This window comes from Rousettus aegyptiacus, unplaced genomic scaffold (genome assembly GCF_014176215.1).
Source record: "Rousettus aegyptiacus isolate mRouAeg1 unplaced genomic scaffold, mRouAeg1.p scaffold_m13_p_2, whole genome shotgun sequence".
In the NCBI taxonomy this organism is placed as follows: domain Eukaryota; kingdom Metazoa; phylum Chordata; class Mammalia; order Chiroptera; family Pteropodidae; genus Rousettus; species Rousettus aegyptiacus.
The window spans coordinates 152,102,376-152,127,075 of NW_023416295.1; the positions used below are offsets into that span (position 1 = coordinate 152,102,376).

Here is a 24,700-nt window from a genome sequence, read left to right on the forward strand (position 1 = left end):
TCTCTGAATTCTAGGAGGTACCTTCTTAAACGCACATCACATCTTTTATGCTTTTTTTTTCCCCTTTGTGGTCTAGTCTTTTAAAATTATGGCATGTCTTCAATGACTTTGACCTCTTCTCTTTGTGCTCTTTTGTCGCCTCAGCAATTTTTGTGTCTTTTCAATGTTTATGCCTTGTTTCTTTTTATACATTCACAGCCTTATGCTTTGGATTTCCTGGATGACCACATTCTTAGCTATGCTGTTTTGTTGTCCCTGAAAACACATTCATAATCATCAGAGTTTACATTCTGATTTATGGTCTGGAAAACACTTTCATTATACTTATGCAAAATGTTCCTTTCCCAGAATGGCTCCCATTACTTTCTTTTTGGTCCTTGGGCAGGAGCACCCCTCACTGCTAAAAACAGCTCTCCACAGTCTTACCTGATGATGTCTTACTCCAGCCCTGACCATTTTTAGTTCCTCCTAAAAATTTTCATGAGAACCTGATCTTGCTTGTTTGGTTGGTTTACCGAATGTGCAACAATTGGCATAACTTTTCTTAGAGTCCTGAGATGTACTTGAGAGACATGCTAGCTTAGTGCGTCTAAGATTTATAGATAGGTTCCTATAAATTTTCAAACAACCTTTTCCTTAAATAAAGATATGTAATAATTTGGAGGAGAATCATGATGTGATGAGACTCATCAAGAGGCGAAGGGCCCAGTGAGCTGGGATCAGTCCGTTAGGGATTGTTTGAAGAACGATGTGATTATCTCTGGCTCCCAGGGATCTTCCATGATAACTTGGTGCCTTCTAGATGGGGGCAATGCATTACTGAATGCCTTTCATCTTTCTGCTGTCTGAACCCCTAGGACCTCAGGTGCTATGGCAGGCCCAAGGGGCTACCTAAGGAGAACAAGACAGGGGAGCTATTCTGGATCATTTATTTAGCATTATTACTACAGCCTAATACTGTTCTTATGTGTCTTATCTAATATTTGAGGCAGTAAGAGGAGTGTTAAAAAGCAAAGGCTCTGGTGTCAGACTGCCTAAGTTCACATCCTGCCTATACCACTTGCTTGCCCTGGGGAACTCCTACTTAGGGGTACTATAGGAGCCTTCTGGTTATAAGTTCTTAATCCTGGGGAAGGATTTGCAAAGGGGTGCATGGGAGTAGAAAGGGAGACGGAAGACATGGAAATGACTGTACCTGGCAGTAGGGTTTGGCATGTGGGCCACCTGCCAAGAGATGCCAGATGACCTACTGAGTGAGATCGGCAGCAACTGTAGACACTATGGCTGTCCAAGTAACCCCACAAGGCCTGGGAGCTGGGCGTGGGATGCAGCAACACTCACTGTCAGACTGGACAACAGGAACTCTAGCTGGCCAGCCCCACCTAAACTCAAGACTTTGAGAGCTTGAACAGAGGTCTCCTGCATCTCCTTCCCTTGGCCCTATGAGGAGAGGTACTTCTTTAGGAATATCTGTGGAAACTGCCAATCACTGGTGACCCAAACTACCTCTTGGCTCCTGGTGTGTTCACAGAAAGCTGATGATAAATACCACCACCACTGTAAACACTACCATTCACTCAGTGCCCACCATGTTCCAGGCATGTCACAAAGCACTTTATGTGTATTATTTCATTGAATTTTCACCAAAACCCTATGAAGATAGTTATATCTAATGTCATTTATAAATGAGATAAAAAGTATGTTATTAGGACTGCTTTGATTATAAAGAATAGACATCCAACTTGAATTAGCTTAAGCAAAAGGCAAGTTTATTATCAGGATATTGCATTGTCTCACTGGAGTGCAGAGCAGGAATGCGGCTGAGCCTCTAGAATAGGTATGAGCCAGAATTTGATGCTCTCATTTACCTTGCTCACTGTCACTTGTATATAATTCTTTCTGGCCACTGGCTTCATTCTTCTCTCTCTCCATTGACCAGTTTTCTCCACAGGATACAAAACACGGCTGCCTGTAGCCCCTGAATTTTATATATTATAGCTTATGTTACTGGAATGAGACTGACTTAGCATTCATTTTGGTTCCCAAGGCCAAAAGTTCCAGGGACCTGATGCAACCCATCAGGGGCCCCACCCCTCAACCACCAGCTATAGCTGGATCAAAAGATGGACTGCGGGGTGTGGTAACATGACAACTTTGTGTCGTTGGAGGTGAGGACAGAGCAGCTCACAAAAGAAGGGGAGACTGAGCTAAGAAAAGAGGGGCGGGGGGTAAGTTAGAGGGGTCAGCCAGAGGATGGTTGTTTGGCAGACAAAACAGCAGGCATGCATCCATAATACAAAATTTAAAACGATAAGTAACTTGTCTAGAGACACACAAAGCCAGAACTCAAATTAGGACTTTCTGACTTTAAAGTATATACACTTAACTAATATGAAAAATTAGAATAAAGTAGTGGAATGAATGAATGAATACATACATACACACATACATATGTACATACACGCATGCATGTACACATTTGTATGTATATACATAAATACTAGTGAAGACCTTGCCAAGCCAGCTCTCAAACCCAGGAAGTCACAATCAGAATGGTCAGACATTATGCACTTTTGCTCTACCCTGACAACTTGTCGTTTGAGGATAATGAACAGTGAGATGATAACCTGATGATAAGCAGTGTCAGTGACCAAAGCCTGTGGCCCAGATTCCAAAAGCAGGTGATCGCAGCATCCCTTGTGCCCACCCACATCTGTCAATCAGTCCCAACTGTGTTCTGGAGCAAGCCGAAGCCTTGGGCATGCTGCACACACGTCTATGGCCCTATGATATAGGAGGAAGTTGATTCAGAGGAAGTGGGACTAGCTTTGGTGCTATTTAAATTTAAGACGTCTCTGCCTGGGTCCCACATGTCCCAGAGGGTGGTTCAGGACTCAGTTTTGGTGTTCAACAGGAGGGCTATTTTTTTTGGAAAAACGTAGATAAGAAAAGAAAGTAGAATTCAGTACTTGAAAGTAGACTCTCAGTACTTGAGCTCCTCTAGGTCCTACGATGGGACTCAGAGGATTGGTGTCCAAGGATAGGGATATGGACTTGAAAGGTTTTGAACCCTTGTGGAAAGCATCAGATACTTCAGGAAAACGAGTTGACTCTTTCAGCCTTTCTGAGCCTGTTTAGCAAACTATTTATGAAATGCCGTGTCCTGCAAGATTTGCCGCCCTTTCTAAAACATCCATCCTGCCCCCAGGGAGAGGTTTATGGAGACAGAGCACCTGGCTCAATGGGACTCTGGGTTCAGGGCCCTTTGTTAATCTAGAAGGGTCATAGCATTTTTATTCTTGTGATTTCTGTTTTTGTTTGTACCTTAATGAAAATATCACCCCAAACTGAAAGAATCACATGGAGTTTGCCTGAAACCAATTGAGTTAAAAGTGTGAGGTGTTGGAGTTTGTTCAGTATTTCCCTGTTGCCACTTTCAAGCAAAAACTGTTTCTGGGAGGAAGTTAGGCGCATAGCAATGGCACTAATGTTTTCAATAGCAGGAGTAATAGTAATAAACAGGAGGGGGAGAAGGAGGAAAATAGCACATAGCACATACTTGGCATGAAACCGACGTGTGCCAGTCACAGAGAGAGGAAAGAACTCGCCAAAGGTCACTCAGCTTGTCAGCACCCCGCCTCCCGCTGCCACCTGCCACCATCTTGTCTGTCTGGCTCCCACATGGACTTCGATGCCACTGGCCGTGAAGCCTTTGGACACAGTCATCGATCGCAGCTTCTTGGGAGGCTGAATTGAGGGTGGGAGGCCACAGGGCTGAAACAGACTCTCGTCTTTCAGGTCACAGTAAGGTAAGGAATAAAGAGGTCGGAAATAGTCTCCTGGCAACGTATCAGGGATAAAATTCTGGTTCCTCAATGAGCCTCAGTTTTTTTGTTTTTGTTTTTGTTTTTTATCTGTATTGTAGGCATAACAATATCTACCTATTTGGAAGTTAGTGGCAATGAAATACCATGATTCTAAGTCACGTGCCTGGCCCAGGGCCTGGCCCATAATAGCTACGATTTACTCTAATATCATTGCACCTCTGTTTGTGGTGTTATTTGAAGTGACCATAACTGTTTTCTGGTGCCGAGGGAATCAGCAACTTCCATTCCCAGCACCAGACCCTACTGCAGCTCGCCCCTCTCCCCTCACTCCGCTCTGCAGAGCAGATGTATAGGGAGAAGCAAGCGGAGAACAGGGATCACTCAGAGGGCGGCGGCCGAAGAGGCAGTGGGATATGCACAGCCCCTAGGGAGCCCCAGGCTCTCTCGGAGAGGCAGGGGTCAGCCACGGATAGAAGCCGAGGCCTGAGACGACAGCCAATGTCTCAGTGTCACTGAGAGAGTCACACAGGTATCAGGCGAAAACAGCTGGATGGGCTTCCCTTGGGTGTATGTGCCCAGAGCCACCAGTCTCCAGCTTATTAAGTGCCGAAGCAGTGATAGGCCAAGGCAGTCATGGATCAAATTTAAATATGGAAATTATTTTCAACCCATTTTTCAAACGTCACTGAGTATGCAAATGATTAGGAGAAGGAGCATCAAGCTGGGCCAGTGGCCTCGTTATATATTCAGTGCAGCAGATTGCGCCATTATACTTACAGCAGTCCACATGGAACTGAGTCCATCCAGGGCCACTATATCATCCGGATGGCTGAAGAGACAGAACGACGAGAGGCGGTATGTGGGGCAGCCTTTACGTCCGGTGGCCTTTTCTTGAAAGAACACTCGAGTGATATGTAGTGGAGGCTATGTGGAGGGTATTGATGTATTTTCCCCTCCAGTGACATCAGTCAATAATTACTGAGAACACATTTGTTCCAGCCAGTATAAGGAACAAAAAGAGGTAAAATAATGTAGTCACTGCCCTTGAGTGCTTAAAGATATCCAGAGACTGGATTTGTATATCAAACTGTAACATCTTAGTATGATGGCCAAAGGGAGCAGTTGACCCACAAAAGTAGTGCAGAAGATCAAAAGAGATCTTTCTCAGTGACCAGGGACAGAATCGTGGAAGGATAGAGGCCTGAGAAGGGCCGAGAAGGATGCAGAGCATTTGAGAAACATGGAAGAGGCTGACGGAGGGGAGACTGTACGACACAGAAAGCAAAGCTGCATGTCTGTCACGTACAGTGTAGGAACGACTCCCTGCAAAAGTAAGAACATAGAAGAACACCTTGAGAGTGAGGTAGATTTATTTTTTAAGTAGGAAATGAAACATTCTATGTAAAAAGACATACTCTACTTCAAAAGAAAGAAAAAAGTGGTTTTTTTTGTGCATAAAAAAAATACCAAAAATAGTCCGAAGGCAAATTTCAGAGTGAGAACAATGTTTCCATCAGGTCTGACAGATAAAGTGTTACTATCATGCTACACCAGGAGGTCCCTGCCCATAGATAAGGAAGGAAGACAAACAACTCTGGTGGCAAATGGGTGAGGGATGTGACTAGAGGGTAAAAAAGGAAGTCTAAATGGCCGACAGATGTGCAAAGGTGCTCTAGCTCACTGCGGGTCAAGGAGATGAAAATGAGAGCCATTTGATACCATTTTTTATTCCTCAGATTGGCAAACATTTAATAGTGATAAAAGTCTACTGCCGGTAAGAACATGAGCAAGGAGCCCCCTCATGCTTCACTGGTAGGGATTTCAATTGCTGTAAACCTTTGGTAAAGTATTCTGGCAACATCAAGAACATTTACAAACATAAATATCTTTCTATTCTGCTTTTTTATTACTGGGAATCGACGCTTTGGAAATACCAAGATATGTATTATGTATTTTGGTTAAGTTTTGGGAGCACTGTCCTAATTCTTTATGAATAGGGATATGACTAAATAAATGGAGGCACGTTAATTATTATGGACTACTATGCAACTATTAAAAGGAGTTAAATCTGCCATCTGTTGAATTCGAAGATGTACGTATAATTAAGTGGGAAAAGCAAGTCGCAAAGATGTGGATATATTATGATCCAATTTTGGAAAAACTTACGCATACGTACATATTTACGCATATCCCCTTCATCTGTGTGCACATGTATTTTGTATGAATGTAGAGAATGGATGGCTATACACCAGAATGTTCACTTGTACAAAGGGATGGGGCAGGGTGTATGGATACGGAAAAATAAGGGTTGAGCAAAAATGAGTACAATCTCACACTCAACTTTTAAAAATCCTGAGAGCTAAGTTATGTAGATTGGGGGAAGAAACAAAAGGGGGTGCCCTTCAGTCCTCAGATTTCTGCTCTGTTAGGAGTCTCTGGTCGCCCCACGGGCAGCACCAATGCACAGCCAGGCAGGGTCAGCCGCCTGACGTGACACCTCTTTGCGGCAGGATGAGATGCAGATTCGAGCTGCCTTGTAGAGACTCTGCGTGTCCCTTCAGTTTGCCCAGGGAAATTACATGTAGTTTTAAACTCTGCATTTTAAAAGTCAGATAAAGTCTTAATATAAGCAGCAAGAGTTTAACGTTAGACCCAGATGTCATCTCAAGCAAGAAACAAAAACGCTTTGAATTTTGAAAAAATAACCTTTGACGCCTAAAGAGGCTCTAATGAGTGCTTTTGTTCCAGGATCTTAAAAAATTACTCTCTGTGCAGATGAGAGAGGCAGCTCGGGAAGACCGATGTCCTTTGCTATCTGTGCAAGGACTGCAGCAGCATTGACAGCAGCCATGCCACGCAGGTCCCCTCTCCCTTCTCCATGACGAGACACTCACAGAAGGGACAAACTCGAGGATTTTCAGAAGGAACACTCCCTGTGGTCTTTCCTTATGGGCAGCCTTTTCGAAGTGCTAATTGGTGCCAGTTTCGCTGCTAATAATGAAGGAAATCTGTTAGCAGAAGGAAGATTTTGAAGTCTCAAATCACCACAGATTGATTCTCTAGAACTTTCATAAGGGGAAGCTTATGGAATAATAAGTTGTGGGTCTGTGAGATTGACTTCCTTCTGAGGAGAAATTCCCGGCTGAACAGGTGTTCGGCTTGTACTGAGAGAACCAAACCAGAAACCCTAAAATGACTCTGTGTTTTTCTGAGAAAACTAATCAGAGATTTTTTTTTCTCTCTTGAGAAAGATGATTTCAGTCCTCAAGAGATCTCTTTAAATGTTCGTATGGCGGAGAACTGCATTTTTTATAGACAGATGTTGTTGTTAAATGTGCCCGTGGTAATGATGTTTGTTTAGTGTGCATCTCTAAGGAATTCAGAGCACTTTAAAGGCATTTTCTTCATTATTTCTTACAGTTTTTTCTTTTTTCTGATCATATTTTAATCATGACTATAAATTCTTCATTCAGTTTTTTCATTGGATTTTCTCTGAAAGAGCTCCCGTTAACTTCATTTCCTACTACTCTCTGCATTTCCAACATTATATGCTCAATACTAGTTCAGAAGCCCTAGAAAAACATTCAAGATAGTTCCTTTTAGTGTCTCAGGTGTCTCCTTCTCTATTTTCTATTCTTCATCACTCTTAAAACTTTTCCCATTTATAATGTTTTTATTATACTTTCTCCCCCTTAAAAGAAGAATGCCTTTAAACATATCTTATTTTTCTACATAAATAGTTCCTATTTTACTCGATTTTAGTTGATCAGTTATTTCTAACTGTCTTGCCCTATCAAGAAGTCGCGGTAACTAATTTGAGGTCACAAAACATGTTCTCTTTAACTTTGTCACTGTGCATTGGCATTGTGAATCTCACATTCGTAGCAGATTTTTTTTTTTTCGATTCTGTTTCTCCTTTTAGTCCTCAAGGAATTTGTTAACTTTCTTTCACACTGCCGTAATCCTTGAAGAATTGATGAAAAAGAATCATGACCTTATGACAAGCTAGTCTTTTGTGTTAAGAAATCAGATATTTCCTGCCCTTTAGGAATTAACCATGAAGAACATCTTTATACTGGGCTGTAATCAGATGGAATGCAGTATAAACTCTGACCTAAATAGATCCTAGGATCACAAGATTATGTGGAGGACCCTTTAGAAATCACTCCTTTATTTATGGGTATGGAAACTGAGACTCAGAGGGTATTAGAAATTTGTCTAAGATCACAGAAACTCTTAGGGGCTTGTTTAGAATTTAGGAGATAAGACACCTAAAAGTTAAAAAGTCACTAAATGAAGTAGTAAACAGCATGGAATAATGATTTGGTTATTGTAGTAGTGGCGAGCTAGTGAATGTTTAACAACCAGAGGCAGAGGTGAACAGAGGATTTGTAGCGTTGGCCAATTTCACAGTGCCCGTGGCCAATTTCAAGCTGCCAATCTGACACCAATGAATTGGGAAGAGATGAGTACAATCCAGTTGGCTCTTTAGAGTAACAGAGGTTGGCTAGACTGATCAGACCTTTAAGGAAGAGGAGAACCAAGCTAGACGTTCTCTCTTCAATTGTCGTACCTTTCGGCTGTGAAGGACTATCCTTGGACTTTCCATTGAGCAGCTGGAAGATTCTGCAACTTTGCTATCACTATTGCCTCTATGGATAAGGTACTCTTCACCTGATGAGCTGTCACTTACGTTACAAGGCCCAGTTCAAAGGTAAGGGTTTCTGTCAGGTTTTTTCCTGACCCTTCATAAAATGATCACTTCTATTTTGAATCCTGGAGTACTTCATATATACCTTTAATTAAGGTAATTACCAAAGCCTAACTTCATAGTATTGTCAATAGAGAGTATCTTTCCCCACGAGGCTGTCCTTGGAGGACAGGGACCATGTCTTACTTCTTCCTTGTCAGAGAAACAATATCCTGTGGTGAGTAGGGACCCAGGCTTGGAGCCAGACTGTGCAGCTTCAAATCTTGGCACTTTACTCACTTAACAAGACCATGAGCAAGTCATCAAACCCCTCTGTTCTCATCTGTAAAATGAGATATTAAACAATCATCTCCATCTTGCAAGTTTGCTGCGATGATTGAGGTGACTAGATGTGTTCAGTGTCTAGCACACATTAAGCCCTCAATAAATGTTACCCAGTATCATTATCTCTAGCACATAGCCCAGTGCCTGGCACAAGATTGGTGTGCAGTTGTTGGTGGTTGAATTGCATTCAAGTGAAGCAAGGATATGATCCAGCTAGCTTGACAGGAAGTTGGGAAACAGCAAGCTCGAGGGGACTGCGTGAACAGATTATCGTTGGGGAAATGAAAATGATATAGCAAATAAAAATCAGTTGGTCATAGAATTAGAGGATCAGAACATAGTTTCCCAGCTGTGGTATGATGAACACAGAGCAAGGTGAGGTCATCCATGTCCTCCCCTCGCCCCTTCTGTGGTTGACACTATAAGTCTATAAATATACCATTTGCTATTGCAATAGCTTGTGTAGTCTGCTATTAATTTAAGTAGCTTCAATACTGTACAGTCGCTTTTCGAACATATACATGCTAGTATTTAATTATAAATACTGTTAAATTTCATTCCATTTGGTTCTGTCTCTCATGCCGATTAATTCGTATTGCTCGCAACCTTGATTCTGCAGTACAGTGTATCTTCTATCCTGTCTAGCCCTGTACCTGCAGTTTTGTAAGCACGACTTCTGTTTTGTTTTCTGAAACACTACACGGAGTTCCCTGACATGTCACTAGAGGCCTCTTTCAATGTTGGCGTAGATTCATTTTTTTTAAATCTTGTTTTTTCTTTTTTATTTTGGATACAGATCTTAAACTCCTTTCAAATCTATCAAAGTAGACAATAATCTATATTATATTCCATTTCGTCCACAGGGTGTCATGAAAAACTTTGCCAAAATGCTATGCCGGCAACATTTTTTGTTTCGCAAGTCTAACAGAAAAGAAAATGCAGCTAACTTGTTGAAACCTGTTACTGATTAACCTGTGTTAGCTCCCAATACCAACAACTTCCTTTTCTGACTTGAACGAAAGATTCATGTTTCAAAATAGTGAACTTAACTGTATCAAGGTAGATTAGGCTCAATGCACAGACCTCGAGCATCTAGGTGAGAAGTTTGGACACAATCCTGAGGGTGGTGGGAGGTTGTTGGAATTTTTGAATAGGTATCATACGATGAAGTGATGTTTTAGGAGGAGCCACCTGGCAGCAGGAAGAGCCACCTGGCAGCAGTGTCCACAATAAACCATAGGAGGAACCTTAAGTGAGGTTCAAAGTTGCCTGCAGTAATCTCAGAATGGGCTACTGGACTACCAGGGCTAGGCTACTAGCAACAATGATGAAAGAGAATACATTTGGATTTAAAAGGAAAATATCCAAAGGGACCATTGGGAGGAAATAATAGTAATGGGGGGGAAAAATAGGTACTTTAAGACTTCCAACCCTTTTCACATTATTGAACACACAGAAAATACTATCAGTCTGGCCACTGATAAGACTGCTTGGAGATGAAGGTGACCCCATATCGTGTACCCTCAGGGCAGAGTCTCCCTCTTCTCCAAGCCCCACATTAATATTTCCACGTGGCTAGGAAGATATTTGAACATTTCTGCGTTAGAAATAAGTTGTCTTAGCAATATGAAGATAAACAGACTTGGTCCAAAATGAGGACCAACAGTCCAGAGGAGACTATACATGAAAAGGAAAGCAAATGTTTGGGTCAGTGTGTAATTCTGAACACAGATGTGAAATATGATTTACACAGCTGCAAGAAGACTAGCTAGCATCAGAGTCAATTCCAAGCAAGATAGCCCAGGACACGAAGCCACACTGCCTAGGTTATAGTGGCACAAGGAAACCAGGGCGGTGGCTGTGCAGGCCTAATGGGACATAGAAGTAGGCAGCACATACTAGCCAGGTTGGAAGGACATACAAACCATACCCAGGGAGGCACTAGGTAGAAGCCAAGTGTAGACAAAAGCAGAAACAAAGAAGGAGGGAGTTTTGATTTTTGTGTGAATATGGAACTCTAAGCCTATTAATCTGAGCCTGCTTGAAAATATATTAAGTACCGCCCCTTTTTTGCTTCTTATTGATTTGTGTAGGTAATACATTAAGTAGTTTTGCAGTCCCAGTGCCTTACCTGTGCACCTAATTTGCATTGCTGCATGGAGGAAATTATAGACTAGAAAAATTTAAGAGCTTGCGATCCATAATTCCTTGTGATAATGGAAGATGTTCGGTTATAGAAAATCAAAAGGTTTTTCCTCTTCAATAAACTCAATGACAGGATGAGAACAAGAACCCACCAACAAGGTCATGCAGATTCTATGATAAAAACAGGAACGAATGGCTCTTCTAAAAGGAAATGGAGCCCACACATTTCTCCTAATGATTGGCAGCGGGACTGCTGCATGCATGATTCCAGCGGGCGCCTGCCTTTCGTGTTGCAGGATGTGTAACTTTGGGGCACACAGCCTGTGTAGCCATACTTGGCAACTCACAGAGAGACCTATACGATTCATCCTGGGGCTGCCACCCAGCTCAGCAGGTGCATATCTGCATTGACTTGTGGCGTTCATCACCAGCCCAAGCACACTCCCTCCCCCAGCCAAGCTGTGTCCAATATTTTTTAATCCTGACTTGTAATTTTATTCCAATTCAGATCTACCCAGTTCTCCACATGGCTTCCCACTGGACCTCTGTTACAAGCTAAAACACATCCTTCTGGCTCATTTGCTTCAGTCATTCTGTTGACCTTTCCAAAGCTATTTGCTGCTCTCACTATCATGCTCCTTGTTACAGTTAAGTAGAAAAAACCAACAGCCACACAAAGCAGGAAACTGGCATCCTCCCAGCACTTGGTACAGGCTTCAGTTTTAGCACTTACCACACAGCACTGTAAACATTTGTTTACCTTTCTGCCTCCTTCACTCAGTGTGAGCTCGATGAAAGGCAGAATGATGCTTCTTTGAGCCACAGGGCTTAGCAGGGTGCTCAGCACATAGTAGGTCCTCTTTTAATGTTTTGTAAGTGGGTGAGTAAATGGATTACCTTTCTTAGATTTGGACACAGTAGTCTCATTTGGAGCATATGGTTTAAAAAGGATTCTTCTCTCTAGTATGCGCCTGCGTCTGTTGGCCTTTGGTTAACAGCTTCCTCGGTGATGCTAGGAAAGGCTGCTTTGTCTCCAAAAGTGGTTTCTGAGTATTTTGTTTATCCCTGTGCAGGTTGGGAAGTGGAAAGACAAGTCCCTGCAGATGAAGTACTACGTGTGGCCCCGAATGTGTCCTGAGACGGAAGAACAAGAGGATGACCATCTGAGCATCGTGACTCTGGAAGAGGCCCCGTTTGTCATTGTGGAAAGTGTGGACCCTCTGAGTGGAACCTGCATGAGGAATACAGTCCCCTGTCAAAAACGCATAGTCACCGAGTATGACACCTTTCCCAGTGGCTTTGGGTGGCATGGAATGGTCAGATTTGACCCAGCTCTGAGCACCTGGCTGGCCTGGGACCTGGAGCATAGGACAAAATGGGCACCATGTCATTTTCCGTTACTATTGAGCAATAGAACTACTGGCAGCCAGCCGTGTGAACTGTCATTTGGTTCTGTTCACATCATGATCTGGGAGAATTTTTAGTTATACCAACGTTTCTTTGGTCTTGCCTGATCTCAATGACCAGGGTCTCATGCTTATGGAGATTTAAGTTCACGCTGGTGTTGAAATATATTTTTCTGGGGCTAGCATGTTCTGAAATTTTGAGATTTGGAAACATTTTAGAAATAGATAAAATTAATCTGTGCTGTTAGAAGTCAGAATAATGGTTCTGTTTGATGAGTGCAAGAAGTGCCCAAAAGGGAGAACAAAAGGGCTCTAAGGTGCTGGTAGCTTTTCTGTATCTGAATGTAGGTGCTGGTTAAATGGGTGATTTCAGTATATGAAAATTCACCCAACTGAACCCTTAGGGTATGTGTGCGCTTTTCTGATGTATATTAGACTTCAAAGGAGCATTAAAAATTATGAGAAAACCTGGTCTACTGTGATGAGCTAATGAGAGAATTGCAGTTCTGTGGTCTGATTTATTCCTTCACTTAGGTCTGATATAAGTTGTGCTGACCCGTGAATGCAGTTAGAGTTTTAAAAGCAAAGGGTAACGTTTTGCTTCTTATATAAAGCCTTGCTTTTGTTTTTTGTTTCTTTAACTGGTTAGGAATAAAACAGACGAGGAGCCAGGTTATATCAAAAAATGCTGCAAGGGGTTCTGTATTGACATCCTTAAGAAAATTTCTAAGTCTGTGAAGTTCACCTATGATCTTTACCTGGTTACCAATGGCAAACATGGAAAGAAAATCAATGGAACCTGGAATGGTATGATTGGAGAGGTGAGTGTCAGGAATCAAGGACCGTTTCCACTTTTCATTTATTTTGTTTCATTTGGTATAAAACACACTCATTTTATAAACTTTAGAAAATATAAAGTAATAGATAGAATGTACTGTCCCCACTATACAAAGAAAACCATTGCAGGGCTGTGAGTATTTTCCTTGTGGAGGCCCCTCACCTTCCTGAATGTTCCAATTGCAGCCTTGCTTCTTTCTGCCCAGGTGGTCATGAAGAGGGCCTACATGGCGGTGGGGTCACTCACCATCAACGAAGAGCGATCTGAGGTGGTCGACTTCTCTGTGCCCTTCATAGAGACTGGCATCAGTGTCATGGTGTCACGCAGCAATGGGACCGTCTCACCTTCTGCCTTCTTAGGTAAACGATGTGCTTGCAGGTGTGAAGGAAATGGACGTAAGGACAGGTAGATAAAATGAGGCGCAGTGAAGGAGCACATGGCCAGGCCCTTTCAGCCAGGAGGCAGTTTGCTAGGAGCTTAGCTCAGCCAGGGATTTCATTTGGGGGACCTCACAATTGATTATTGTCCAACATGAAAATAGAAGAACATCCCCCCAAAATAGGAAGGCATGATACCTAATAAGAAAACAGTGCTGGACTGGTAATCGGAAGTCCTACTTTAGTCCTATCCTTACCACTTACTCATCATTAGACTTGAGCAAATCTGCTTTATCTTGGGACTCAGTTTTCTCATCTATAGAAGAAGGCATTTTGACTAGCTGCTCTTTGAAGCTGCTTCCTGCTCAATAATTTATATTTGTGGATATCATTGAGAAACCTATTATTTTAAACTTCTTCAAGAATTGAGCTTAGTACTACCAAAAAAATTTTTCTGCTTTCACATGAATTTTCAGAGGCTTTGCCCCATAAAGCCAATGTGATTCTTTCTCCCACCCATCTCCATCCTTCCCCAAACCATTACAGTACTTCCCCACTCTCCAGTATCACTTATGTGTCAAAATGTCAAAAACCTTAGATATGATCTAAGACTGGGTGAGATAAGGCCAAGATTTCAATTAGATGAGGTCTTTTGTGAGCTCATACCCCATATTTTTTGCCGGGGCTGTGAGAGCAAGGAGTTAGAAAATAAAACGTCACCCTGAAAATAGAACACCGAGCTAGGAGACAGGAAATCTGCTTTGGACATAACAAGCTATAAGCCCTTGGACGAGTCACAGTCTCCCTAAAGGACATCTACTTTTTTTTTTCATGAAGATATTGGAATAGACAGTGACTAACATTTCGTTAAGCTCTATCAGTTGGCGGGGGTGGGGGGAGGCATTATTTAATTGACATACTACAAAATGGTGTTATTGGTTTCATAGAACATTTTTATAAATTACTCAAGTTTCTCAGCCAACTTTATGACTCACAGTGAAGCAAATTCTGGCCCTGCCAATTGTATATTAAATGTTATTAGATAGTGCACAGGATATGCATTAATCCTGAAAGCAGCTTTATGTACTGTATGTGCTTTTTCGTTTATAAGGATAATTGGAACATTAAGATATAATTGCATTCTAATCCTAACCCTGTTAGCATTGCACTAACCTTAATTTCTGAACTGAAAGAGCTAATGATATATTGGTATAGCCCTAAATGACATAGAAATGCCAGACAGAGGTGTGTGTGTGTGTTTGGAGGAGGAGCGATTAGTTCATTACAGAGGTAAAGAAGCCAACATTTGTTGAACACCTGCTATATGATGTGCCAGGCATTATTGTACAAATTTTGATTATATTATCTCATGATGCTGTTATTATACCCATTTTATGGCATGGGAACTCAATCTTAGGTTAAGCAATTTTCCAAAAGTCTCTCGGCTAGTAATGGGCAGATCCAGGATTACAGCCCGGATGGGGCTGCCTGCAGAGTCTATGTTCTAGTATACTTGGGGCATTTCAGAATCCAGTTCCCAAAAAGGAACCTTCACGCACTGCTAGTAGGACTGCAAATTGGTATAGCCACTATGGAAAACAGTATGGAGGTTCCTCAAAAAACTAAGAATTGATCTACTATATGATCCAGCAATCCCACTACTGAGTATTTACCCCAAAGACTTGAAAACCCATATCCAAAAAGATATTTGCACTTCGATGTTCATAGCAGCATTATTCACACTGGCCAGGACATGGAAGCAACTGAAGTGTCCTACAATAGATAAGTGGCTAAAGAAACTGTGGCACGTATATATAATGGAATATTACTCAGCCATAAGAAGAGATAAAATACTGCCATTTGTAATAATAGGGATGGATCTTAAGATAATCATGCTAAGCAAAATAAGCCAGACTGAAAAAGTATAAAATCACATGATATCACTTACATATAGGATATAAACCTAAAAGCAACAAATGAACAGGACAAACAGAGACTCAGGGACATGGACAATGGACTAGTGGTTACCAGAGGGTAGGAGGTAAGGGAGGGAGAGAGAGGTAGACGGGGAAAAGAGAGTCAAACTAGGGGAGTAGGGGGAGGGTGAAGTGGGCAAAGGGGATCAAATATGTGGTAGCTGAATGAAAGTGGACTTTGGGTGGTAATCACACAATAGAATATATAGATATCAAATTATATAATTGTATTAACCAATGTTACCCCAATAAACTTAATAAAAAAAAGAACCCAGCTCCCAAATCAGAACCATCATGATGGTCAGAGACTAAGACGTGATATGGTACAATGGGAAGGCACAGATTTTTTCCCTCAGTGGACCTCAGTTCATAACCAGGCCTTGACACTTTCTTAGAAAGTATGAACTTAGAAAGGACCTTGACCTCCGGTACTAAGGTCAAGTGCTGAGCCTTAGTTTACTGCTCTATAAAATAGCTATGGCAAGCCCATCATAGAAAAGCTATTACAAAGATTATATAAAATATGTGGGGAAAGTACTTTCTAAATTATAAAGACTAATACAAATGTTTTTTTATATTTTGTATATAGGAAGTTTCCCTGAACTTAATGAAGGGGGGTGGGGAGAAAGCATAGAGAAAATACTTTTACTCAGTTATTCCCTACTCTTAAACAAAAGTGATTGCAATCAGTTAGAGCCAATGAGAGAGGTGTTTTCTCCTCCACTGTATAGAGGCTTTGAGTTGTATCTTCTACTCTAAGTTCTCTGGCTACCGTTGAAAGGTTTTGCCTCTCAGAGTTGGTATGTGCCTTGTCAAAGACCTTTTGAAATTGATAAAGTGACCAGGCTTTTATAATTCCCTTAGAAGTTCAAGAGTAAGTGGGTTTCAAGTAGGAATATATTTTCTAATTTCCAACCATTTTCCCCCTTTTTCAACTTCATCTCTATTAATGATTTGGACAGTGGAGAAATCAGCATATTAATTCATTTAGTTATGAGTTTACAGTGTGACGTGACAGCTAAAAAGGCCAGAACTATTTTGAGGTCCAATTGAGGGAGCATTGTATCATGGGACAGAGTAGCTATTGTCCCTTTTTATAGACCTTCAGAGAGATGGCTTCTGGGATACAGTGTTCAATTTCTGGACGTATCTAAGCCGGAGAGATTTAGATAAGCTGGAAGGAACTCAGCAAAAATGATTAAATAAACTAAAGAAAGCCTGTGTAGAACATTCTCACTCTCCTGCCTGGTCTTGTCCCATCAACCGTGCCACCTAGTGATAGGGACTAGCTTATAATTTTTTGGTTAACTACAGCTGAAACATGTTCCCTTATCCTTTGCTAAATTCCGCTGTTGCAGATATTGATATTCAACATGGATGGATTTTTTTTTTAACATTGACTTATATTCTCATCCCCTAATGATGTCTAATATATATATATATATATATATATACATCAAAATGGGTCAAAAAAGTAAGTTGAGGCTGAAAAGTTTAAGAGAAGTGAGAGGGAGAAGCAAAGGAGATATTCATTGTACGTAATCATTACTGAATTAATTCAGGCATGAAATAGTTACTAAATCTGTTGAGAATGAATTTGGTTACAAGGCTCAGAACCATTGGTGAAAGCTTTTCCAGGTCTCCACAGTGTGGTGTGGCCATACAAATGAGAACGTAAACCAAGAGCCAGCCCAATATGATTCATTTACTCCATCGCTAGTACTTCTTTCAGTTACACCATTTACCAAAAGACCCAGATACTGGTCCAATGGCAGAAACTATCTACAATCTCAAAAGTTCACAGAGAAGAGGCTGTTCTTCTCATGTGTTTGAAAGAAAATATACCTTGACATGTCCATCAGGGGAATGAAGATGCTCAGGCACAGCCTCTCACTCCTCCCCTACCCAGCCCTGGCTGGCTAAAGGGACGTATGCACTTAGAGTTTGTTTCCAAAAAAGTACAAGTTGCATGAATGAATATGTGAATTAATCAGAATCTGTTTGTTCTCTGTTTTAACCCTGGGCATTGATTTTTTTTTTCTTCCTTCCCCAGAGCCCTTCAGTGCTGACGTCTGGGTTATGATGTTTGTGATGCTGCTCATCGTCTCAGCCGTGGCCGTCTTTGTCTTTGAGTACTTCAGCCCTGTGGGTTACAACAGGTGCCTCGCCGATGGCAGAGGTAAAGCCAGCCGCACTCGTTGCATTTCTGCATTTTTCTAATTGTCAGTTTCGCATCTCTGTACTTCTCATTTGCTGTCTGCCTCTTCATTAGTTTATCCATTTTTGCAAATGAACCCTCAGCTTTCTATGTCACAAATTTGGTGACTTGTTGGAAATATCCCATTTAAGATGTTAGTTTGAATCTATATGTCCCCTCCCTGGCTCAAGCCTGACCTCAAACCCAGTTCTACCCCTAGGAAAATGAGACAAAAGCTGGCAGTAGATACATGTAGGATAATCATGTCACAGGAAACTATTTTGATAACCTTAGGCTATGAGCCGTCCATCTGGTCAGATGGGCTAACAAGGCAGACAATGCCCATATGTTAATAATAAGGAAAAATAGGCTGCCCTAGGGTATAGCAGGGTGGTTGTGGTTGAAAGAATTCTCTACAGCCAAAGGGTCACCACTGAGGTACAAGATCTCCAAAACACGGGTCCTGCTCCAATCCTTCAGCCAGGGAGTATAGGAGTTAGGTATTTGAAATACAATAGCCAGGAGGTAACAATTTTCACCCACAGCTGCTACTGGGGCATCCATTTTCCTGACTAGGTAGATCCAGAGATGTGTGTGCATGTGTGTGTGTGTGTGTGTGTGTGTGTGTGTGTGTGTGTGTGTGAGAGAGAGAGAGAGAGAGAGAGAGAGAGAGAGAGAGAGAGAGAGAGAGAGATTGAGATAGAGAGATTGAGATTGAGGGTGGGGGAAGAGGAGAGGAGAGGAGAGAGAGGCACTTATGAGACTTCACAAAAAGTTTCTAGATTTCTGAAGGGGGCTATGGGATCCTTATACAGAGCTCTTTTAAAACTTCCTAAGAACCCCAGGATTAGCAAATATTACACCTTTTCTGAATCTTCTCCCATCTAGAATGTGAGCTTTATCCTGGAATTATGCCTCCAAGAGGAAAGATTCTTAACCCCAGCTACACGTAAGAATTATCTTTGGAGCATTTAAAACATAAAGGTGCATGGACCTCATTTTCGAACAGGTCCAGAATGGGGCTTAGACCATCGCATGTTTCAGACTAGTGGTCTTCCACCTTGGATGTGTATTAGAATACCCACTCCACCCGCACCAAGTCACTAAGACTCTCCGGGGTGCCAGGCAGCAGCATTTTGTAAATGCTCCCCTCATACAGCTGCTGATCTCACAGTCCAGGCTGTGAAGCACCACTGCACTGAAGTATCTCCAGGTGCAGACCTACCTTCTTATTTGGTGTGCACCTGATGGGTGGACGTTTGGGTGTCTCCAGAGTATGCTGTAGTCAGGGGCTTTCTGCCTGTGCCAAAGGGTCATCCAAGAGCCACGACCTACCCCCCATCTGGATGGGCATTCATAACAAGTGAAATATCTGAGAAGCACAAGAGTACATACCTGTGTTGACCATGTCAAGAGCTAAAGTTAGCGTGCACTCTTCCCTACACTTGAAGGAAATCAAGGTTGTAAAAATTCAGGCTCAAAATTCAAAGCAAGGACTTATAATTATTCACTTACCAAATGATGCTTGTATTCACAAAGGAATTCAACATGGGACCACTTTGAATATCAAATCTCCTTGAGGCACTTTATAATGTATAAAACTTTGATTTATAAACATCTTTTTAGTTACACATCTGTTCCATGAAATAAGGTCCGCATGCACAGATGTGTGTGCACAGTTAGATATTTAGGCTCAACATGTGTAGTCACCGATGAGTTCGTTGGCTGAGCAGATGCTATCAGGATCACAGATAGTATCATAAGACCTGTGCTAATGTGTTGTAAAACTGTGCGGGCAGATGTTCATTCCTTCAGTGGAGGGGCCACACGCAGACCCAGACGTCAGGCAAGATTTCACCGTCGCTAAGCGGAGAAAGCAGTAAGGTCATGAGAAGTTTATTGGCAGAAGTCTCGACACTATCTGTGTGAAGGTTGGGAGGAGGAGGGTCAAAGGCGGCCTGCCTCACTGCACACAGATACGCGTGGCAAAGCCAGGGATCTATGACTTCCTCTCTGGGCTTCCTGTTGTTCCTTTACGCAGAAGCTGCTGCCGTAGGAGCTGGGAAGAGCTGGCCTTGGAGTGGGGTCAGAGTTGTCTTGGAAACATTTAGTGTTAAGTGTTAGAAACTATAGAGAAATTGGGATAAAGTGCATCGAAAGCCATCCGGCATCAGTGTGAATAAAATTGGAGGAGGTCTGTGATGATGGTAGAAAACAACCTCACACAATTCTTGTTGACCTTTTTTGAAGATGAAATGCTTTCTTGGTAGATACAAATATAAATGTTAGGAACAACAAGAATAAGGACACATGTGTGACAATAATGGGATGGCCATCTTTGCTATTCAGATTCGATGTGATCTTGAGGCTTTTGTACACATAGTGGCAGAAAGCTCTCCCTCTCCCCAGTGCCTTGGCCGAGTCATGACCATAGTTGGAGCAAGATCCCACACACACCTCAGGCTTCTGGTTTTTCTCCTAAGTAAATGCTCTCATGTCTTCCTGGGGGTCCCAGGAGAAGAGAGATATTAACTCAACTTAAAAAGCTATCTGTAAAAGGGCCGGGCCTTAGTTGGAGGGTTTCCTGCTCTGAGCAGGAATTACCAGCTCTGTGTACTTGTCAGTTTAAAGAGAACCAGTGACTCTGTCTGAACTGTCTGCCCTCGTCTTTTCATTATGCCAGAGCCAGGCGGCCCATCCTTCACCATCGGCAAAGCTATTTGGTTGCTCTGGGGTCTGGTGTTTAACAACTCCGTACCCGTGCAGAACCCAAAGGGGACCACCTCCAAGATCATGGTGTCGGTGTGGGCCTTCTTTGCTGTCATCTTTCTGGCCAGCTACACTGCCAACTTAGCTGCCTTCATGATCCAAGAGGAATATGTGGACCAGGTTTCCGGCCTGAGTGACAAAAAGGTAAGAGAACCGTTTGAAACCTTTGATCTTTCCCTCAGTCCCATTCTGAACTGTATTCAAAGTTCTCACGTACCTGTTAATTTTCTAAATCTTTAGAATCCACTGTTCTTTCTTATGTTTCCTTAAATTGGGACATGGGAGCAGTAATCAGTTTCCCTACTGAAATAATATTACCTCACATTCGCCTCCTGATTTGTGAAAGGTTGTCACAAGCACACCCTGGGCTGCTAATAAAGGGCTTGGTATGTTAGCGGCTTTCTGAATACGTGGTGCCTCTTGTCGGATACGCTTGGGCGGCCTGTCCACACAGGGCTGCGGTTCGGCGTGTTATTAGTGGGCTGCCCCATGCACCCACGCGAAGGGACTGGCCTGTTATGGCCTTCATTTTCCTCCCAGTGATGTTTGGCTGAGGGCTCTCCCATTGTACTTATGCACACTCGTGTGTTCCCAGGGCTGAGCAAAGGGTTATTCCCCTTGTGTCCTGAGAGAAGTGACTGCTATTTAACTGGGTGATTGTCCTGTGTGGTGCTGATGAACGGGCTGGCCCCGTACCAATTGCAGGCCTCCCCACTGGCCTGTGCAGTTAAGGGAAGAAGGGAAGTGTCTGCTGGTTTCCATCTTTTCCAAGTGAGGATGTGCAAATGGGTGCTAAGTGCATCTGTCTCTCTGGGTCTGCTGGAAACATCACAGTTTCCATGGAGATCTGTCTCCTCAGACCCTGACAACCAGATGGTCCAAGACTAGTGATAGGAGCTACCTTCATGGAGCCTCCAGTAAAGCTCATGGCTACCCCCAGAATAATTCTGGAAACTCACAACAAGTTTCCTCTTCTATTCCCTTAAGATCTAGAAAGTGTGATTTCCCACCCCTTCCCCAATGATGATGCTATGAAATATAGACGGCTGTGTGTTTAGACCAGAATGGCCAGTAGCAAATGATACAGCACACGGGTTAGGTTTTCTCAAGATAAAACTTTAAACACTCAGTAAATGGTTCGAGAAGATTTGAAAAGGAGGAGATATTCTCTTTGGTGGCTCTGATTTCTCCATCTACTCATCGCTACTCACCCCAAACAATTAAAAGCATGTGAGGAAGATAAAGTTCTCAAGGGAATGAAAAATATATATATATATGAAATTCACTATGTTCACCTCGTCACGTTATCTCTTTCTCTGATTTATCTTGCTTTTCACTTTAGTTTTCTTCCTTATTTTAAAAATATTCTCTCTCTTGTATTTCTTTCTGTTTTAAGATTTTTCTTTACTTCTCTCTTCTAACTCATGATTTATTATGTATTTATTCATATATTCATTCATTTCTTAATTCATTTTTAAACCTTTCTGTCATTGTGCCTTTGTCCACGTCCTTTCTTCATCATTATGATCCTCTTAGAAAATTTGAGTTGAATATCTCCCTTCACCCTCATTATAACCACAGCCTTTTGTGCCCATTTCCGTAACCTTAGCAGCGAGGCTGTGAACTACTTCCTTGGGCCTCTGTACTTGAATGTGGCATCGCCGAGGTGAACCACACCCATCTTAAAACACGAATGTGGCAGAAACAGGATAGATCGTGTTCCCACATGTGGGTTTGCCAGAGGTGAGCCAGACCATGTCCTCACATCAGTATATGGCATAGGATCATGTCCCATCTTAGACTATGGCTGGACCATATTGCCATGCGATAAATAACATGGCAGAGGTGTGGCAGGCCACAGCCCTTCTTGGGGCTCTGGGCTGTAAAGCAGAGGATCCATCACATTTATCGTGTTGTTTTCTTCATATGTCCTTGAGAATAGCTTAGGACACTGTGTTTATCTTTCTCAGACCCTCATGAGCCACCCAGCAGCAACTGAATGATCATCTGTTTTGACTAAGCATAATTGAGATGGAGGGAAATTATTTTCCCTTCCGTGGTTTTAAAAACACATATCGTTCTAGGCTGCTTAAACAACAACGGCTGCGCACCTGTTCGTCCTCTGCGCCATGTTGGTTATGATCTGAAAAGTTGGATCCCATCAGTTCTTTGCTTAAAGTACTTCGATGTCTTTATTGCTTTGAGGAAACAAGATTATCTTTCTCATATGTGGCTTTCGGAGCTTTTACGAGTGCTTCCCGGTGCGCTCCAGCTGTCCAGTCTCATCAGCCAGTGCGCGTGTTCTTGCATTCCGTGTTCTAGGCATCCTCGACTCCTTATCCTCCCCAGCCACACCTCTATCCATGCATCTGCCTCGGATGTCCTTCTCCTCGCTTCCTCCCTCACCGAACTCCTACTGAAACTTCAAGGCCCAGATTGGAGATCACTTTCTTTGTGGAGCTTTTCTTGGCTCATCTGGGCAGTCAACCATTCTCTCCTCCACCATGGCAGTCATTCACACCTTTATGGTACCACTTGTCTTGCACATTATCCTGTAGTAATCTGTAGATCTGTAACTGACCGTATCTCCATCTGTCTGTCCATAAGCTCCAAAAGGTCAGTGGTCATAATAACTTGGTTATCATTAAAAGTGCCTGTGGGAAGAGAGGGAGGGAGGCTATATTTACTTAAGAGCCTCTCGCACAGAGCAGTAGACTAAGCATTATAGGCAAAGAAAGCAACAAGGGAGCCAGAATTCTTTAGCAGCTGTTTAATTTGAAAATGCTTCAAAATGGTTATCTCTGATACATTTCAGAACTTTTCAAATGATAAAATAGTAAAGTGTAAGCATCCTACTAGAAAGTGTCAACATAATTTACATAATTACAGAAAACATTTTAGTAACTAATGACATATAACTACATATCAGTGTCAGGAACAGTAATATAAATCGGAAAGAGAATTCTATGGAAGTACACTTAAAATGTCAAAATTCTTATTCATTTTTTACTTCACAACACCTAAAGAAAACAAAGTCTCGGGACTGACTTTGCATGAGAGGAAGTGCATTCTGTGAATTTAGAAAAAAAGAAAAGAATAAAGTCATCAAAACAATAATATCCTGAAGAGAAATGAGGTGATTTTTGAAGATTCTTTTTTCAATGTAATTAAATTTTCTTCAAGGAAAGTAACATTTGAAATAGAGAGTTTCCTAAACTTTTGATTATCTTGGATGGTATATCTGTAACTCAGATCAAATGATAAATATCTGCAAGTTAAAATGGGAAGATATTCGTACTCATTATATTTATATATTTTTAAGACATTATCTTCAATTTTATGGCAGAGAAATGTCCTCGTGTCTCATTTATGTTAAAGTACAAAATCAGAATGTTCACAGTTAAATTTCCATGAAAAACTATTTGGGGGCTCCTTTTTACTGGGTGACTTCTGCTTTTCAGTAGCATGTTACATCAGTGAATTCAGAATTTTTCCACTACTTGCTATAAATAAATATGGGTGCAAGTTCTAACCTTTAGCCACCCTACTGTACATTCCATCAGTTCCTCCAGTGGAAGGCGAATGTAAGGAATCTGGTGACATCTTTCTTCTCTTAACAAGGGGCCCACAATGCTAATTCTCATATTTCTCACCTATCCAGATGAATTTCTTATTTCGTGGTCTGCCAGACACAGTATGGAGGGGAAAGAGATTGGCCAGGTGATGGGACATTAATGCTGGGCACTGGGTACATTAAGTATGTTACATATATGTTATATGTATAATCTTCATATAGGTATGATTATTCTCATTTTACAGATAAGGACACTAAGACTCTGGGAAGGTTAATGACTTCCCTAAAGTCACACATCATTAAGTGACAGAGCCAAGGTTTGAGTCTATGTATGTTTGGCTCAAAACTCATTTTGCCAGGTTGGCTCCCGTGTAGCTAATTCCAGACAAAGCTATGACATAGCTAAGGATTGGTATTGATACCCCTCCCCCCACTTTCTCATTTAATTCCCTACCCTCTCATTTAATGACTTTCCGTATCGGTTCCACTTAACCCAACCCTTCTCAGAGCACAGTACACTGCCACTGCTGAGACTGCTATTCCTACTTCTGATACT

The 24,700-nt window shown here is 42.0% G+C and overlaps 1 protein-coding gene across 1 annotated transcript in view; it reads left to right on the forward strand.

The window, feature by feature from the left end:
- The window catches only part of GRIN2B (glutamate ionotropic receptor NMDA type subunit 2B), a 409,044-nt gene that overhangs the window by 328,169 nt on the left and 56,175 nt on the right, over positions 1-24,700 (forward strand). Inside the window, exons 7-11 of the mRNA XM_036237023.1 lie at positions 12,081-12,283; positions 13,063-13,234; positions 13,457-13,610; positions 17,658-17,783; positions 20,485-20,714. Of these exons, the coding sequence (XP_036092916.1) occupies positions 12,081-12,283; positions 13,063-13,234; positions 13,457-13,610; positions 17,658-17,783; positions 20,485-20,714 (885 nt within the window). The remainder of the gene's footprint in view (positions 1-12,080; positions 12,284-13,062; positions 13,235-13,456; positions 13,611-17,657; positions 17,784-20,484; positions 20,715-24,700) is intronic.